Raw genomic sequence first — 18,144 nt, forward strand, 5'->3', positions numbered from 1 at the left:
CAATTAAAAGTTTTCGTGTGATCCTTTATAGACCTGTTTTTCTCGTGTGTTCTTTTTAAACTGTAGACATGTCCTGAGAATGCTCTTTATTCCCTGTAGGTAGAGAGCAGCGTTTGCCCCGATACCTGTGTGAGCCCTGGAGACGATGGCCCTCGCGGAAAGAGCTGCTACGGTTTAGGTTCAGAACCAGGGACCTGCTCTCTCCCGTATTAGGAGGGAGCAGGTTGAAAGTAGCTCACCCATGACAGGCCATTCCTAACCTCTTCATGTTTTTAGCCGAAAACGTGCTGTTCTCAGACAGTCCCGGGGTTCTTGCCGCCACAGGGCTCCCCTCGTGGCTCGTGGTTCTCGTTGCCACTGCTTATAATAGGGTACCACGGTGACTTTTTAAATAAAATATTTCACACATTCAGAACACGGTGACAGCCAGTGTGCCAGCCCACGTATTGCCGTGTGTTGTGGATTTCTTGCTTTAAATACGAAGTCAGAGGGGCGCCTGGGTGGCTCAGTCAGTGAAGCGTCCCGCTTCGGCTCAGGTCACGATCTCACAGTCTGAGTTCAAGCCCCGCGTCGGGCTCTGTGCTGATGGCTGGGAGCCCAGACCCCGCTTCGGATCCTGTGTCTCCCTCTCTCTCTGCCCCTCCCCACCCCACACTCTGCCTCTGTCTCTGAAAAATGAATAAGCCTTAAAAAAATTTTTTTAAATACAAAGTCAGAAATGTTAAATTTTGCACACCTTTCCTTCCCGTCCCCTTCTGATACTGTTATGTGCCCCTTTCCGCCTACACCTTCATGCTGGGACCACATTACCCGGGTGTAGGAATTAGCTCAGGCCGCCTTAACAGAATCCCACTGACCAGGGACCTTACACGGCAGAAACTTACTTCCCACGGTTCTGGAGGCTGGGAGTCAGAGATCCGGGTCCCCGGACAGTCTGCTCTGCTGAGGGCCCTCGGCCTGGTGTCTCTTCTTAAAAGGGCACTAATCCCTTCGTGCAGGCCCCACCCTGGTGACCTCATCTAAACCGAATCACCTTCCGGAGGCCCCACCTCAGATTCCATCACACTGGGGTTAGGACCTCCATATGTGGATTTGGGGGTTCACGTTCGGTCCAGAGCCGTGGGAACCAGAAGGGCTGTGCCGCTCGCAGCAGAGAACATTCCGAGAGCCTTACCCCTCACGGGCAGCTCACTCTTCCTCGGCACAGGCTGGCAAGGGGCTGCTGGCCCAGGCGCCAAGGCTGGGGTGGCCTCTGCAGTTCCAGACCTTTCCCTTGTGTTCCTAAGAAGAGCACAACCCACTCTCTGCTCTTTGTCGGGGAAAAAATACCCTTAGCCAAAACGTGCCTTGCCCGCACCACCGCCCCCTCCAAGCCCCGCCCCCCCCCCCCCATGCCTCCTGCCTCATCCCTAGTAGGCCTGTGCTATTGTCTCTGGCCAGGCCAGGCCCGGCTGCAACAGAGACTGGGAAACGGGGATTTGATTATCATCTACAGGAAGAAGGCAAGGGGGAAGAGATTGGGCATGGGTCTTAGCTAATTATTATTTTTTTTGAGAGAGAGAGAATCTCAAGCAGGTTCCATGCCCAGCACAGAGCCCGACACGGGGCTCGATCTCACGAACCATGAGATCACGACCTAAGCCGAAGTCAAGAGTTGGACGCTTAATCGACTGAGCCACCCGGGTGCCAGGGGTCTTAGCTAATTTATGGGATCCGCCAATGAAGGACCCCATAGGCTATATGTGGGGTGGTCTGTGTCTTCAACGTGCACATAGTACTGCTCGCATTCTGCAACCTGGTTTCACAAGAGGTGTTTGCACTTGACGGGAGGTGATGGGCGTGGGTGTCTCGTATCTCAAGAGTTCAGGTGGCTTGTTCCCCCCTCTTCCTGCTGGATGTCTGCTGCTAAGGACCCACGCACAGCCGTGATGCGTGCGTGTGTGGGCTCACCTGTGGCTTACGTCTAGAGGGGCCGGTCGTGGGCAGGTGTCTTCAGCTTCCCTAATTATTGCCAAATCGCTTTCCCAAACGGTTATTTCAGTTTGCGCTCTGGCGGTAGGAGAGGTCCCACCTCCCACATTATTGCCACCAGTCAGTGCCACTTGGGGGGTGTGAGACGTATTGCAGTTTACATTTCAGGGGTCCTGGCTTTTCAAGCGTCCCCTCAGGCCTCTCTTGTTAACTGGCTTTGTTTCTTACCGATGTAGGATATGTCCTGGATGCCCGTCCAATTATATGAACCAATCTCGTTTTATATAAACCGCAAGTGACGTCTATCTGTGATTTGTCATTTAACTTTATGGCATTTAATTGCCCAGAAGTTACATGTTAACAGAATCGGATAGCTTAATCCTTTTATTTTTTTCTGGCCTTTGCTGTTACCTTTTAAAGAAAACCTACTCTCAGAATAAAAAATACTCTATCGGTGGGGCACCTGGCTGGTGCAGTCGGTGGAGCATGTGACTCTTGATCTCAGGGTTGTGAGTTCGAGCCCCACATTGGGTGTAGAGTTTACTTAAAAATAAAATCCTTTGGGGGCACCTGGGTGGCTCAGTCGGTTAGGCGTCCGACTTCGGCTCAGGTCATGATCTCGCGGTTCGTGAGTTCGAGCCCCGCGTCGGGCTCTGTGCTGACAGCTCGGAGCCTGGAGCCTGCTTCCAATTCTGCGTCTCCTCTCTCTGCTCCTCCCCCACTCACACTCTGTCTCTCTCAAAAATAAAACATTAAAAAAAAAAATTTTTTTTTTTAAGAAAATATTTTTAAAAAACACTCTATTGTCTTGCGTCTTTGCTCTCCAAATTTAGGCCTATAAGCCGTCTGGAAATGTTCTGCACAGGCATGAAGGGGACTGAAGACTGTTGTCCACACCTGTGGCCCTTTCCTCCGTGCCTGTAGTGAATGGCTTGTCTGTTCCCGCCTGTGTCTGAAAATACCCTCACTATCTATCCCACGGGAGCCACAAAACAGTGGGGAAACCAGTGGGGTCCCGGGAAGCCTGTGGTGCACCGACGATGATGCTTTGCGCCGTCCAGCAGCCCCCTCCCACCGAGGGGCCCGGGGTGGCGACTGCCTTTGAGAGTCCCACCGTTACCTGCTCAGGAGGCAACCACAGACTACTCTGTTGACGGCCTAAGTGCAGGGAACCTTCCCTGCCCGCCTCCCCTGTCCCCTGCCTGTTGCTTGGACATGACCTTCATTTATTTCCCCTTCTGGCCCCTCAACCGGGTTCTGTTCCAGGCTTTGCCGGGTCCCTGCCCCAGCCTGTCCCATCCGGCCCCACGATGGGAAGAGGGAGGACAGGCCTGGTGTTGTGTCGCTTCCCGGAGACATCCCCCATCGTCCCCAGGCTGGTGGGCACTCCCCCCTCCCACCCACCCCTGCGCCACTGGGGCACTTCCACCCTCCTTCTCCGGATGTGTATCGCAGTCCCCGGCAGAGATGCCTCTTTTCCCTTCAAGGGTGGGGTCCTGGGGGGCAGGGGCCAGACGGCCGCCTGCCTCCCCTCCCTTCCCGGCACAGCGCCTGGCAGGGGACACACCATCAGCGTGGGGGGCACAAACGTGGATTCAGACCCTCACACGATCCGGGGAAAGCGGACGTAAAACGACCCCACTGGAAGTAAATCCTCCCTTTGCCCCACTGCCTGGGCTCGGGGACGTTGTCACCTCCCAAGTCAGGAATCCGTACTCCAAACGGCAATGGAGGCTTATTTTCCCGGGGAAGGAAAGAAAGGGACACTGATTATTTTAGAACGATGCTTTTCGTACAAACTAAATTAAAAAGTGGCTTGCACGGCTGTGGTTGGGCACTCTGAAGAGGCAGCCTGCGCTGTACGTTCGGACCATCTAGCAAATTCCTTCGGGAGAAGCCAAAAGCTGGTGCCGACAGCAAGTGTCCAAGACTTTGAGGGTCCCCAGGGCTGCCCTCCGGACCCCAGGATCCAAGTCCAACTGCAGCTCCTGGAGCGCTGAGAGTGGGCACAAATAGGAGAGTCGGGACCCCGCTCGGCCGTGCCCTCTGCCACGGGCAGCGGAGCTGGGAGGAGGTCCCAAAGCCGCTTGTGTGGCTGGGGGCTCACACGGGCTGCAGAAGCAGAACCCTTTGTACTTGAAATCAGAAGACGGCAGGGGAGCTGCGTCCACACACACACACACACACACACCATCTCAGCCTTCTGTTACTTCTCTGGGACAGAAAGATCGCCCACAGAACTCGCATGCGGTGTAGACCAGTTGAGGGATTCAGGGTGGAAACATCTCGTAGACATTCGTGATGGGGAGGCGGGCAGAAGGCCCAGCGAACGAGCGAAAGGCCTCCCGGGTCAAATCGTTTTCTTCCAGAAAGCCCTCTGCAGGCTCGTCCGTCTCTGTGCACCCTGATTACACGCCCCCGTCCCTCAACCCCGCCAAAAACAGAAACAAAAAAAAAGAAAAAAACAAAACGACAACAAAGGGTGCGCTGGCTCTTCCCCAGGCGCTTTCTCTAAATTCCCCGAATGAGGTCGAGGACTCCGTATAATTGAGTCTTCTCTACTTACAATTCCGTAGTGCCGGAAAGTCCAGTTTCTTCAGGTGAGGCGCAGGCATCTGCTGCATAATAATTCCTAAAACGAGAGCCAGCGAGATGCTCATCACACAAATATTAGGCCAGTGGGAGATTCCGTTTGACCTTAGGAGGTATCTGTTTAGGATTCCGCTGAAGACGCCTAGCTGAGAATCAGGCAGGTGTGCAGCTGGGTGTGATAGGACAGGTGCCGGGGGACTTCCGCCTGAGTCTGGCCCCTCCTGGGCCACCTCCCGCTCCAGGCCTGGGTGTGGCCCTCAAGGTCCCTCCTGCATCCGGAGACATCTGCTCGCTCACCTGCCAGGTCGCACGCAGCAATTCTGATCCTTGGCAAGTTACTATTAACGTAGGTCATTGTTTCTAGCAAGAAGCTATAGAGAACAGCAGGCTTTTTCTGAGTCTGCAAATAGACACAGGATGGACAGAGCCATGGAGGATGAGGCCTTAGAGATGGGCTGCTCACAGAGTGGGTTCCCATCTGTCTGATGCGGGAGGGTCTGCCCAGAGAGGGCAAGTGCACATCCCAGCATCGCACAGCGAATTATTAGCTGGGCAACTTAGGGACTTTCAGCCCCCTGTTACCTTCTGTCTGACCCAGAGAGGAGATCACATTGGCCTTTAGACTCTGTGGCTGTCCCATACCATAGCCACTGGCCACACGTGGCCCTTGAGCACTTGAAACGTGACTGGTCTGAATTAAGTGTCAGGTGCCTCCTGCATTTTGAAGACCGTACCCCCAAACTGGAACATACCCCGTTAATAATTGGCACATTGATTGCATGTTGACATGACGATGGTTTGGATCTACTGGGTCAGATAAAATCTATGATTGTTTGGTTTCCCCTCTTTCTCTTCTCTTAACATGGCTACTAGAAAACGTGGGGGTATGCGGCTTGCGTTATCTCTCTGTTGGACCGTGCTGGCCTTGACGCTTCACGCCTGGAAGGTGAGCACATGGTCACGGGAGAGAGGTCTATGGCAGCCGTGACCCAGAGCCCCAGGCCCCGGGCAGCCCTCCAACAGGCCCACGCCCTCAGCCTCCTCACCGGGATGGAGCACAGCATCATCTGGAAAACAGTCATCTCCTCGGCCGCACTGGTGTTACTTCGGCCCGGGCTGTTCTCCAGGGCCTTCCGGCCCCAGAAGTGCACACACTGAAACATGGTGGTCATGCAGGCCTGGAGGGGCACAGGGCGGGGGATGGCAGGGAGGGCGCCAGGCAGACCGAGGGGGTTCCCACGGTCTGGGGGTAGGGGTGGGGATGGCAGGGCTGGCGTTCCATCGAGAAGCCCGGGGGCAGCCCCGGGGAAGTGTACCTGCGACCGGAGCCCCGCCAGCTACGCAGCCCTCTTGTCCCTCAGTCAGCAACCTCCGTGCCCTCAGCAGCCCTGCCCAGGACCCGCCCCTCTGGGAGATTGGGGTCAGGGGCCTGGCAGGGACAGATAGGACCGGGGTGAGCTTTCTCATTCCCAGACCTTCCCTGAGCACTGCAGCAACCGGGCCCCCCGGCCTCCGGCCTCTGACAGGGTTAGTTCACGGGAGGATAGGCTAGGAGACTGGGCAGGGGGGTGTGGAGAGGGGTTGGGGTACCTATTCGCCAGGGACACGCGGGGCCACCGTGTGCCTGGAACCAGCCAGGCCTTTGCCTCCCTTGTGGCCTCCCCAGCCCCCACCCCTCTTCGCCGTTCCTTCATTAGACCCTCTCGGCCGCCTTCCCAGGCGTTGCTTCCCTGAGGCTCACCCCGCAGGACAGCTGCTGATACAAGGTGAAAGACCAGCGGGAGCCACTGATGGATTTGTGAGGAGAGAGTCTCTGAGGGCTGAGAGCTCATGGGCTGGGTCACCAGAGTCCCCGAGGCCGAGCAGGAGTCAGGAGTGCCCCACGGGATGCCCCTCAGCAACCCACAGGTGCCGCCAGCCCACCCCACCCCGCGTGGACACCCGCAACCCTCACCAGGGCGGGACTCCCGGGACCCCGGAACTGGAGACTGAGGCAGTAGTGGAGCGTGAGCTGCTGAGTGCCCCACAGCTCTCGGGGAGGGGACGGAACCGCCCCTAATCTCAGCCCCCTCTCCCCGGCCCCCCGCCCCAGTCCACACAGGAAGACGCGTGGAGAGAGAAGACAGTGGTCAGGGTCACGGGCCCGCACGGGGTGAGGGGAGGCGGTCGGACAGGCAGGGGCTGTGGGTCTCCCCTGCCCTCCCCACGCCTGAACGGGCAGAAAAACCGGGCCCCCCGAGAGGGAGGGGAAACGGGCCACTGAGGAGGGATTTAAGGTAAGTCTGGAGCGTGAGCGGGTCATAACACCCAAGGGTGATGATGGCAAGCTGTGGAATCCGCTGGAAGGAAGAGGAGGCTGGGCAGAGGGTGCCTGCAGGCCGTGACTGGGGGAGCAGACCGCCGTGCCGTGCCCCCCACAGCGCCGAGATGCCTCAGTAGGCCGGTGGGTGGGTCAGCCGGCCGGACCCCCTCCCCAGCCCCGCGTGAGGAACGGGGCCGACCAAGAGGGACGTGGGGAGGGGCTGAGCCCGCAGACCCGCCTACGTTCTCCTTTGGGGACCAGAGGTCCCCACGCTCTGGGCCACAAAGAGGAGGGCGCGTCTCACCTGGGCTGCCTCGGAGCAGGGGTCCCGGCAGTGCAGCATGAGGGGAATCCAGGCTTTTTTCACTTCCTCCTTGAAGAAGTGTTTCTTAGAGATCCTGACCAGCTTTGCCAGCTTCCCAAACAGGACGAAGGCTTTTAAACGCAGCAGCTCACTCTCCTGTGGTCGACATGTACAGACGAGCCCTGAAATTCAGGACACAAGAAGCCCAACGAAACCCCAGCCACCTGCCTCTCCGCGGACCCTTTGGGCTGCCTCGGCCCCCGCAAAGGCTTCTGGATCATTCCCTCAGGATGGCGGCCCTCCGCCCGCCACCACCCAGGTGCCCAGAGAGCTTCTGCAGGCTGCGAGGCATTAAGAGGAGAGGCTCACACCCTACGAGCAGGGGAGGGGTCCCACGAGTCCTAGAACCAGAGGTTTTGTTTTTCTTTTGCGGGATCCCAGGATCGGCTAACGGATGCGCGGGCACCAAGTCAGACCTGAGGCCCCTCCTGTCCCAGAGCACGTCTTTTGTCCTTTCTTACGGGGATAAGAGGTGCTCGCCCGTGTGTGTGGGCACGTGGGAAGCCCCCAGCGAGGGCCGGGACCGAGAAAGGCCACGATCTAGACTCACGTTGTCGAAGAAGGCCCTGCACCGCTCGGAGATGATGCCGAACGAGGACCCCACGTCGCCCTCCCGGAGCTCAGCCAGGATCTTGGCCAGGGCCTCCATGCCCTCGGAGGTCACGCTGGTGACCACGGGCTCCCGCAGGGAGCCCAGGCACTTCTCCAGTAACAGCTTCCGGTACTGCCTCACCTGGGGTGCGGGTGGGGGAGGGGGCCACGAGGAGCTTCAGTCCCCACCTGGTTCACCTCCCCCATCGGCCAGAACACGCCAGCCCCGGGCCCTCAGCCCCCCCCCAGGCCCTGCACCCTGGGCCCCTGAGCTCAGGGTCGGGCGCAGGACCTTCTTGGGGGCACCCAGGGCCATGTTGCCCAGGGCACGCAGGGAGAGCACCCTCAAGGCCTCGTCCTCCTGGTCCACGCCCTTCTCCAGCATCAACACCGTGGGCTTCAGCAGCTTCTCCTGGTACAGAACCGGGTCGCTCATGAACTGGAAGAGAGAACTTTTTACAGTCACCGCCCGTATAGGCCCCTTTCTCAGCCTCAGGATGGGACGTGTGATGAGACGCAATGCACAGAATGGTCTCTGCGAAGAGGAGAGGATTCGGAGCCCCAGCTCCCCGGGACCAGCTCTGGGCTCCTCTGCTGGCCGGCTGGGGCCCCCGGCAAGTCACTTAGTTCCTCTGAGCCTCCGTGGCCTCGCCTGTAAGAAGGGGCTGACACCAGTACCTGCCTCACAGGGTGGTCGGGAGGCTTCGTGGAGAAATACACGGGAAAAACCTTGTACGTTGTGACCTTACGTTCATTCAGTTACCCTGACAAAGCAGCCACCGTGTCCAAGAGCCGTGCCTGCTGGGCCTGGACAGGAGTGCACGAGGAGCGTGAACTTCACTCATCTGGGACTCCGAGAGTCACAAGGGGCCCAGCGCTCAAAATGCCAGGACTTCGGCCAACGGGGACCCCTCTGACGTGTGTGTGTGCACGCACACGTGTACGCACACATGAATGTGTTTTCGATCAACCTAAAGAGGGGCGCCTGGGTGGTTTAGTCGGTTTAGCGTCCAACTGCGGCTCAGGTCATGATCTCAGGGTTCGTGAGGTCAAGCCCCACGTCGGGCTCCGTGCTGACGGCTCGGAGCCCGGAGCCTGCTTCGGGTTCTGTGTCTCCCTCTCGCTCTGCCCCTCCCCCACCTCTCAAAAATACACACTAAAAAAATTTTTAAAAATAAACCTAAAGAAAACGAAACACCGAATCGGTGACTCCAAAATGGGAAATGTACTATCCAGCCTTTTACAGAAAAAGGTTGCCAATGCTGCCCTCGGTGATGTTGGGCTCCTAAAGCATGTTGGGCATTATGCAGCCAACACAATTTCTCCTAAAAGCTTCTGGCCAATTCCCTCAGGACCCCGAAAGTGCCCCAACTGCACAGAAGGGGAACTGGACCCCAGCGGCCATCACACCCTCCCCCGGTCTTCCTGCCTGGCAAAGCCCCGTTGACCCCTCAAAACCTTCCTGGGAGGCCTCCCCCAGCACCACCGACCCCGGCGAGAGCCAAGGTGCCCTCATCCAGGCCCCTGGGTGTTGCCGGCACTCAGCACAGCACGCCTCACTTAGATGCACACCCCGGATCGTGTGACGAACCAGTGAATGAACACGTCCCCTAGGGGTGGGACAGTCTCCTCCCCCTGACTCAGATGCCCCTCAGAGCCTGGGCTCTTGCCCCCCCAGCCCCCACCCCAGCCCACCCAGCCCTCCGCGCCCTGAGCCTCACTTCCACGCAGACCGCCGTGCTGCTGATGCGACAGCTGAGGACATCCGAGTCCATGCCCCTGAGCACCAGCTCTGACAGCCGCTGCCTGTAGCCCTCCATGTTCCGCATGCAGAACCTGCAGGGGGGGACAAGGCCAGGGGGCCGGGAGGGCTGCTCAGCCGCTGCCCTGTGGAGCTGCTCTGGGGCTGGGCGCCCGGGGGCCATGTCTTAACCTCTCTGGGCCTCTCCCTCCTCACCAGAGGGCTTTGGTCAGGGTTTCGCTGGAGTACCCACTTTTCATTTCCTTTTTATAAAAAGGGACTCGAATGAGGGTCACTCATGAGTGACCTGGACCCAGGAAGAGCTCTCCGCCTGCCCCCTGTGGCCTCGAGCGAGCCCCACCCTGCCTCTGACCTCACGTTTCCTGCCTTGGAGGGGGAAGGGTTGGAATAAAAGATTCCCTCTGCCCTATCCGTTGCCATCCCAGAGTCTGGGACATGGGTCGCCTCGGGAGCGAGGCGTGCAGCCGTGACCTAGACCTCCAGCAAGGAGACGGCCCCGCAGGTCCCACTGCCCGGCACGGGGAGCCCAGATGCCCACCTGGCCAGCAGGCCCGCGCCTTGCAGGAACGTGGAGCTGGTCTGCAGGAGGCTCCACACGCCCCGCTCCTCCAGCGTGCGAACCAGCTGCTCGCTGCTGAGTCTTCTGAACAGAAGCTTCATGGACTTGATCGTGATCCTGGAGGAAGGTGGGGCTATGTCTCGACGAAGCTTCCCCCGGGCGCCCCCAGGCACTGAACCCGGCTCAGAGAAGAGGGGGTCCCCCTGTCCGCCGGGCCGAGCTCAAGGGGCTAAGGGCGATCACGTGGCAGAGTGGGTCCTCGAACAGCAAAAACCACACCGTGCTGGACTGATGTGAGGGAGGGTTGTGGGATCTGCTTCCAGAAGCTTCTCCCCATCAGGAGAGGACAACGAGGCCTCTTGGTGGAGGTGACTCTTGGGATCCGTGACTTCCCAGAGGCGACGTCCAGCTCGGGCCCACTGCTTTGCCCGCCATACCCACCCACCCCCGCCCTCGAGAGCACCTCTGCAGATTGGTCTCCTTGGGCAGGGTCCCCATGTGGACGAGTCTCCACGTCTTGAGGACAGGCGACACAGCCTCTGGCTCCTGGCTGCCGCTGAGCTGCAGCAGGAGGGTGTAGATGAGGTCGGGGAAGAGGTCCAGGACCTTGTCGTCCATATCCATCTTCTGGATGAGGAGGTGAATGGTGCACAGGGTCTGCAGAGACAAGGGCTGAGGCGTCAGGGCTCCTACTCTGAGCCCCCAAGGAGCCCCGGGGCCCGCCCCTGTGACTCACCATCAGAGGGTCCACCGCGGCCAGGCGCCAGATGTCAGCTTTGGAGGTGGCATTGGCCCTGGGGGTGAACCTCGCCTGCAGCCGGCCCATCAGCCCATGGAGCATCGTTCGGGCAAAGGGCACGTTCTCGGCCACGGCCAGCCACACCTCCGTCAGGTGGCTAACCAAAGACAAGAGACAAGGACTGTGGGTCTCCCGCCTCGTACCCTGGCAGGTAAGAGCCCCTTTGGACCCCCAGGCGAGCCCCTGAGTAGGGGTTAGACTCCGGAGGCTGAACATCAGGGAGGTGGAGTGAGCTGCCTAAAGGTTGCATAACTAGAACCCAGGTCCGTGACTCCACATGCTGCTGTCTTTCTCTGCCACACACCCCCCCACCCCGGGAAACTGCGGCTCCACCACTAGGTGACCTTAGAGGCACCTGCCAGGCCTCCTGTCCGATGATTTTATAGGTACGTCCAGCAACAGCTGCCAAGGACCCAATCTGTCGGGCCCTAAGCAGCTTGCAGATAGCACAGCGCCTCCTGCTCCCAACACGCCTTTGAGGACGATGTTTTCATCTCCGTAGCGCGCAGAAGGGGGCAGGAGGCCTGCAGAGGCCAGGCAGCCTGCCAGACTGCATTTGAAGCAGCTCCCCGCCCCCCAAGTCCAAGCCTGTGGCTCTGCCGAGAAGGGAAGGTCCCCAGGATAGGTTAACGGGCCGGGTGTGCACAGGTGCAGGGGAGCGGGGGTCTGAGGGGGCTCTAAAAGGGCTAAAGCGGCAAGTCCGCCAAGATCCAACGGAACAAGGAGAGGCGGACACGGCCCGTGTGAATCCACAAAGCCAATCACACGCGTGCGGGAGGTGGGCTTGGGAGGGCACACGACCCGGTGCCCGGTGGCGGGAACCGAACGGAGACGTGGGCACGTGGGCTCATCAGCAACCACTTCTCATAAAGAGACGTCGGGGTGTAAGGGACAAGAAAGCAGGACCTCAGCCTGCGACGGCAAGAAACAACTGCGTGAGCCTGAGGGACGACCTGGGTTCTGGAAAATCTCAGCCTGGCCGCCACCCCGTGAGACCCTGAACACAGTCCCCAGCTCTGCCGTCCCCAGATTCTTGACCGTGGAAACTGAGATAATAACAGGGGTTGTTCTGAGCTTCCAAGGTGGGGACAGTTTGTTACACAGCCATAGCTCACCAGTATAGCAAAAGCCAGCGTGACCCGGGCCGCCGAGATCGCCAGCCCGACAGAGGCCACACAGGGGCCTGCACAGCACGCCCCCCCCACCGCCCCGCACTCGGCACTGCTCCGAAAGCCACCATCCCCCATCAAATCAAGCAATCCGCACTGCCCTCCGCCCACAGCACAGCCAGGCCTGCCTTTCGCCCGGGCCAGCCCTTGAGGTTCTGGATCTGAGGCCTCTCTGTTCATGTGACAGCTTGCTGGGTGACACCTGTCCCCTCTCCCTCCACCAACGGTCTCCAGGCCTGTCTTTGCTCCGCAGCCTTGGCTGCTCTGGGGGCAGCGCCCACCCCTTTCTGGGTTGTGCCCAGGGAACCCCGGTACCATCGCAAACACACGCCCCCGGTCGGGTGAGACGCTGCCAGCTGCCTGTGTGACACGGTGACAGAGACGCGGGGACTCAGCAGTCCGTGAGGATAACACCGGGAAGCAGGGGGTCACGAGGCCACCAGTGGGGCATGAGGTCCTGCCAGGTCATCCGTTGGGCACCTGGACATCCCCTCTCAGGGCAGCACTTGGAAGGACAGAGGGACAGGGTGGAGCCCCTCTGAGGCCCGCCCGGGCCTTGGTGGCCACGTCCTCAGGCGTGTCCTAGAGCGGCCCAAACTCAGAGGGCGCCCAGAGTTCTGTTCTCCACAGAGAAGGAAAGGGCTGCCGTGGGCAGGGTCCAGAGGGGACGCCTGAGAAACTGCGGGGTCTGGACTCCAGCTCCGTAGGACGGACCTGTAACCCTGGGGCTCTAAGTCCATGGTCCTCAGGGGCCACGCCTCCCGCAGGAGGGGCAGGGAGAGCGTCTGAGCCAGCCCAGGGTCAGACGTGGCAACACTCAAGGCCCCGTCCTGAGATACGTCGGTGGTGGCGAGGCGGGCATGGCCCAGGGGCTGTGGCTCCCTGTCCGGGGCGCCCACCTCTCCATGGGCAGGGGCTGCCTCAGGAGCGATGTGAGGACCGTCTCCTGGTGGTAGTGCGCCAGCAGGAGGATGCCCTCGATGAAGAGACGCCGCACTTCTGGGTGGTCCGCCACGGGCAGGTGGACCAAGATGGCACCCAGGATCTCAGCCACCTGGGGAGGGGCGGGGCATCACCGGCACAGCCTGGGCCCCCACGGCGTCTGCCCTCCCCCACCGCACACCCTTCCTCCAGGGACTCTCGCCCAACTGGACAGCGGGCAGGTTAAACCACCAGCTCATCTTTTGGTCTCTTCCCGGATTTTATCATGTCTTCTATGTGGGGGTCAGTATGCTCGGGGAGAGAGAGCCATGGGCGTCTGGCCCACTGGCCACTTACTAACCGGGCTACCTTCAACGTGTCTCTTTCTCGTTCCAGAACTCTACTTTCTCCTCCTCTTTACCACCAAGGGTTTGGGGAGGCCTTCTCAGAGAGTGCGGCCGGGCCCTTACGTGTCCCTCTAGCCTAGGCGCCCCGGGCAGCCCCAGGCCTCAGGTGGCCCAGCCACAGCTCTGCTACCTTGTCCTCCAGCTCCTTGGTCCGCCTCTGGAGGAAGGTGCCTATCCAGGTGACGGAGGCCTTGTCATGCCACAGGTCCATGGCCCCGATGTTCTCACAAAGCTTCCGGATGAGCGAGACCACCTCGTCACAGTTAAACTGCATGCAAACCACCTAGGACCAGAGCACAGCCCTCCTGGGGTTCAACAACCAAGTTTCAGGCCAACGCCCTACCCCCACTTGTCATCGCCGACGCCCCCCTCTTCCGCCCGACACCGCAGCCCCAGCCCGGGCCCCCGCCATCTCTCAAAACATCGCCAGGGCCTCCTACCCGTCTCCCTGCCCGGCATCTCACCGGCCCCCTCACCAGCCCGCTCGGGATGTTACTCCCCCACCTCAAAGACTCACAGCTCAGTCCAGCTTTCACAGGCTTCTCCTGGAAGGTTCCCCAACCTCTCCCACACCTCACCTACCCGACGCCGCCCACCCCACCTGAACTCTGCTCAGGAAGCTTCACCCGAACGTTGCCCATGTTTCCTTCCCTCAAGCTGTGCCCTGAGCCCTGGCGCCCCGTGACTTCATCCTGCCTCCCCCCACAGGCCCCCTGCTCCAGAAAGCCACCTCGGCCCCCTGAGGTGGAAGTGACCCCGCCCCTCTGCAGCTCTGAGAGTTTGGGGGTCTAGTGTGCCCATGGGCCAACACCGCTGTGCAGGATCCCGAGTTTAATTCTTCCTGGGGCCCCTCCACCCTCAGTGCAGCACATCATAGGCATGGAGACGAGGTAGGTGGGGACTGTGGGACTGTTAAGTGCCTATTATGTGCCAGGCATCACAGCGGGGAACTTACATATCGCACACCGTTTAGATACAGAGGGCGTGGGTTGGACCAAAAGCCTGGGGACTGTGATCCCCTGGAGGAGGATGAAGCCTGTGTGGCCAGGCTGAGCAAGGTCCCAGGCCTCAGACATGGTCCAGGCACTGGAGTCCAGCCCAGGAGCCCACACGACCCTCCCAGCGTGTCACCTTGGCGATTCTGGAAGACGCACTGAAAATCTCCTCCATGTCCAAGCCCTGGAGATCCTCCTTACATTTTGCAAGCTCCAATTCCTCGGAAGGGCCCCACAAAGAGCAGGTCTGGCTTGCTGCGGGGAACACAATTTTAGACACGATCAGAAGGACAAAGGACCCACCCACAGGCCACGTCAAAATGGCTTCCTGCCCTGGCCCATGGGGTTGGGGTTAGGGGCTCCCTGGCTCTGAGGGCCTGGACCACCGTCCAGCATCTGAACATCCCATCTCTTCTTGCCTTTGCTTTCGTTGCCCTGTCTCCCCACACCACCTCTGCACACAGCTCAAATGCCTGCTTTCTGGGAGGCCACCAGCTAGTGAGCCAGAGGCAGAGTCTTCCCTTCTGAAGGTCACCACCCCGCATGTGCCCCTGAGGTCATGTCTGGCCGCTTCTGCTGTGTCCTTGGTATCTTTGAGCTGTCGTTTTCCCAGTGAGGCCCCTTAATACCCAGGCCTTCCCCCGGTGAGTTGTGCCAAACCAGGGAGCCTCTCCTTCCAGAAACTTCCGTGGCCTCTCAGCAAGCTCTGCATCCCCTCCATTACCTCTGCTGGTCACCCTTGTTTGTCTATACAGAGAGGCCATGCTCCCCTAGGATAGCCCCACAGCTGACACCCCTCCCAGCCTCGATGTCCTCATGTCTCCCTACCATGAAGATCCAGCAGGCTGGACAGGACATCCATCGAGGCCATGCGGGTTCTTGTGTGTGAGTCACAGGTGCGAGGGGCAATGAGTCCAACCAGCGTGCCAAACTGCCCCAGCTTCAGGGGGATCTGAGGGACAGGAGACCTCAAGGCTCACACCCTCTGTCCATCCATGCACACCAGGGGCGGCATAACGGGCAACCAGAGAGGGGGAGCCCTGCTCGAAGGTACCCCAGCGGGGCCCTGGAGGCGGAGCAGCCAGGATGCGAGGGTTCTGGCTCAGGACCTGCCCCTCCGGCTGCAGGCCCAGGCTCTATATCAGGGCACCTGCCTTGTTCCTGTAACTGAAACCTGGGTTCAAATGTGAACTCCCCCCCCCCCCCCCGCCCTGCCAACCTAGCTGTGTGGCCTGGGCAGGCTGCTTAGCCTGGTGCCCTCGTGTTCCTCATCTAACGGAGCCTCCCGTTTCAGGGGATGTTGTGAGAATTATGTCAGAAAATCCAAGCGATGCCTTCTGCACAGCGTCTGGCCTCAAACCTAGCATGAGGGTAGGCCCCGGCCTTGCTTTCGCAAGTTCGAGCCCGGCGTCAGGCTCCATGCTGACAGTGCAGAGCCCGCTTGGGATTCTCCCTCTCCCTCTCTCTCTCTCTCTCTCTCTCTGCCCCTCCTGCACTCTCTCTGTCTCTCTCAAAATAAATAAATAAACTTAAGAAATAAAGTGTTCCCTCTCCTCAGGGATCGAGACGGGAACTTTGCTGTGGGTGTCAGAGCAGCAGGCTGGGGGATCAGTGCCCCGGGACTCACGCAGACACCGACGCTCTGCACGTGGATCTGCAGGAGACGGAGATGGAGGTTCATGGCCTTCTCCCGCTCCCCTTCTCTCTCCGACAAGATCCACTTTTCCAGGAGCTGTGGGTAGAGCCCAGAACACAGAAGGGGACATTAAAATCCCAAGGCCAGCCTTTCCCAGCTGGTTATTGCCCACCTGGTCTCTCCCACTCAAGACTCTGACTTCCAGAGGTGTTGGGTGGTTCTGGATACTTCTGCCTCTCCTTCCGGGCACCCCTGCAAGGGAGATGCGGCTGTGGACAGAGAGTCCACAGTCCCCAGCTATCCTCACCAAGATGGCGCCTGGCTGATGCGTTCGGCCCCGTTCCAAATGTTTGCCTGCAGGTGAAGGAGGCAGGATCGTCGCCCACCTTGCACCCCAGGGCCTTAATGTTCACACATGCAGTAGCAGTAGCAGTAGCAGTGCATGAGGCCAAACTACTACAACTCGGAGGAGAAATACATCGATGGTGAGATTCCGAGACCTCAGTACCTCTTTCTTAGAAACTGAGGAACAAGGGGGCGCCTGGGTGGCGCAGTCGGTTGGGCGTCCGACTTCAGCCAGGTCACGATCTCACGGTCCGTGGGTTCGAGCCCCGCGTCAGGCTCTGGGCTGATGGCTCAGAGCCTGGAGCCTGTTTCGGATTCTGTGTCTCCCTCTCTCTCTGCCCCTCCCCCGTTCATGCTCTGTCTCTCTCTGTCCCAAAAAATAAATAAAAACGTTGAAAAAAAAATTAAAAAAAAAAAAAAAAAGAAAGAAACTGAGGAACAAGAAGATGGAAAATCAGGAAGGGAAGAGAAAACTTGAACAACACTACCAACCAGCTTGGTCTAACTGATGTTTAGGAACACTCCACCCAACACAATATACAGGTGCACACAGAGCCCTCACCAAGATAGACCATACTGTGCAACAAAATAAGTCTCGGTTGATTTAAAAGGATTTGGGGCACCTGGATGACTCCGTGGGTTGAGCAACTGACTTCGGCTCGGGTCATGATCTCGCAGTCAGTGGGTTCGAGTCCCGCCTCTGGCTCTGTGCTGACAGCTCAGAGCCTGGAGCCTGCCTCGGATTCTGTGTCTCCCTCTCTCTCTGACCCTGCCCCACTCACACTCTGTCTCTCTCTCTCTCTCTCTCAAAAATAAATAAACATAAAAAAAATTTTTTTAAAGGATTCAAATTATACAAAGTATGTCTCCAGACCACAACGGATTTAAATTAGGAATCAAAAACAGGAAGATCTCTGGAAAGTCTTCCAACATTTGGGAAGTTCTAAATAACCCACGGGTCAAAGAAAAAATTAAAAGAGAAATTAAAATGTATTTTTAACTGAAACAAATGGGAACACAACGTATGAATATTTGTAAAATGCAGCAACAAAGAACAAAGTCAGTGCCTCATACTATCTGATCTTGGTCATAAGACTTATTATAACTAACATCACAGTAATCAAGATAGGATGACATTGGTGTAAAGACAGACAAATACATCAATGGAGCAGAACAGGTACCAGATACAGACCCACACATACATGGCCAATTGATTTTTGACAAAGATGCAAAGATAATTCAATGGACAAAAGTCTTTCCAACAAATGGTTCTGGAACAACTGGTTATCTGTGTGTAAGCAAGCAAACAAACAATTTTTTTAATGTTTATTTACTTGTTTCTAGAAAGAGCATGCATGCACGTGAGCACAAGCAGGGGAGGGACAGAGAGAAACGGGGAGAGAGAGAGAGAGAGAGAGAGACAGAGAGAGAGAGAGACAGAGAGAGAATCCCAAGCAGGCTCCATGCAGAGTTTGACTTGGGGCTTGATCTCACAATGCCATGAGATCATGACCTGAGCTGAAATCAAGAGTCAGACACTTAGCCGACTGAGCCACCCAGAGGCCCCCAAACAAATTTTGATCCATACCTCACACCATATACAAAACCTAACTCAAAATGTTTCATAGACTTAATTATAAAACTGGAAACTACAAACTTCTAAAAGAAAATCTTTGTGAGCTTAGGTTAGGCACAGACTTCTTAGATATAACACCAAAACCATGATCCATT

At 58.2% G+C, this 18,144-nt stretch overlaps 1 protein-coding gene across 1 annotated transcript in view; it reads right to left on the minus strand.

The window, feature by feature from the left end:
• Window positions 1-3,845: 3,845 nt before the first annotated feature.
• MROH2A (maestro heat like repeat family member 2A) overlaps window positions 3,846-18,144 on the minus strand; it is a 45,121-nt gene continuing 30,822 nt past the window's right edge. Inside the window, exons 27-42 of the mRNA XM_047085460.1 lie at window positions 16,060-16,164; window positions 15,261-15,384; window positions 14,569-14,687; window positions 13,568-13,720; window positions 13,009-13,163; window positions 10,878-11,037; window positions 10,605-10,798; window positions 10,121-10,258; window positions 9,542-9,656; window positions 8,113-8,259; window positions 7,780-7,962; window positions 7,170-7,325; window positions 5,610-5,741; window positions 4,861-4,963; window positions 4,538-4,603; window positions 3,846-3,967 (exon numbers count right to left, since the gene is read on the minus strand). Of these exons, the coding sequence (XP_046941416.1) occupies window positions 3,846-3,967; window positions 4,538-4,603; window positions 4,861-4,963; window positions 5,610-5,741; window positions 7,170-7,325; window positions 7,780-7,962; window positions 8,113-8,259; window positions 9,542-9,656; window positions 10,121-10,258; window positions 10,605-10,798; window positions 10,878-11,037; window positions 13,009-13,163; window positions 13,568-13,720; window positions 14,569-14,687; window positions 15,261-15,384; window positions 16,060-16,164 (2,172 nt within the window). The remainder of the gene's footprint in view (window positions 3,968-4,537; window positions 4,604-4,860; window positions 4,964-5,609; window positions 5,742-7,169; window positions 7,326-7,779; window positions 7,963-8,112; window positions 8,260-9,541; window positions 9,657-10,120; window positions 10,259-10,604; window positions 10,799-10,877; window positions 11,038-13,008; window positions 13,164-13,567; window positions 13,721-14,568; window positions 14,688-15,260; window positions 15,385-16,059; window positions 16,165-18,144) is intronic.

This window comes from Lynx rufus, unplaced genomic scaffold, assembly GCF_022079265.1.
Source record: "Lynx rufus isolate CCGP_SWC_20201006 ecotype Redwood Valley unplaced genomic scaffold, mLynRuf1.p SCAF_2, whole genome shotgun sequence".
Taxonomy (NCBI): domain Eukaryota; kingdom Metazoa; phylum Chordata; class Mammalia; order Carnivora; family Felidae; genus Lynx; species Lynx rufus.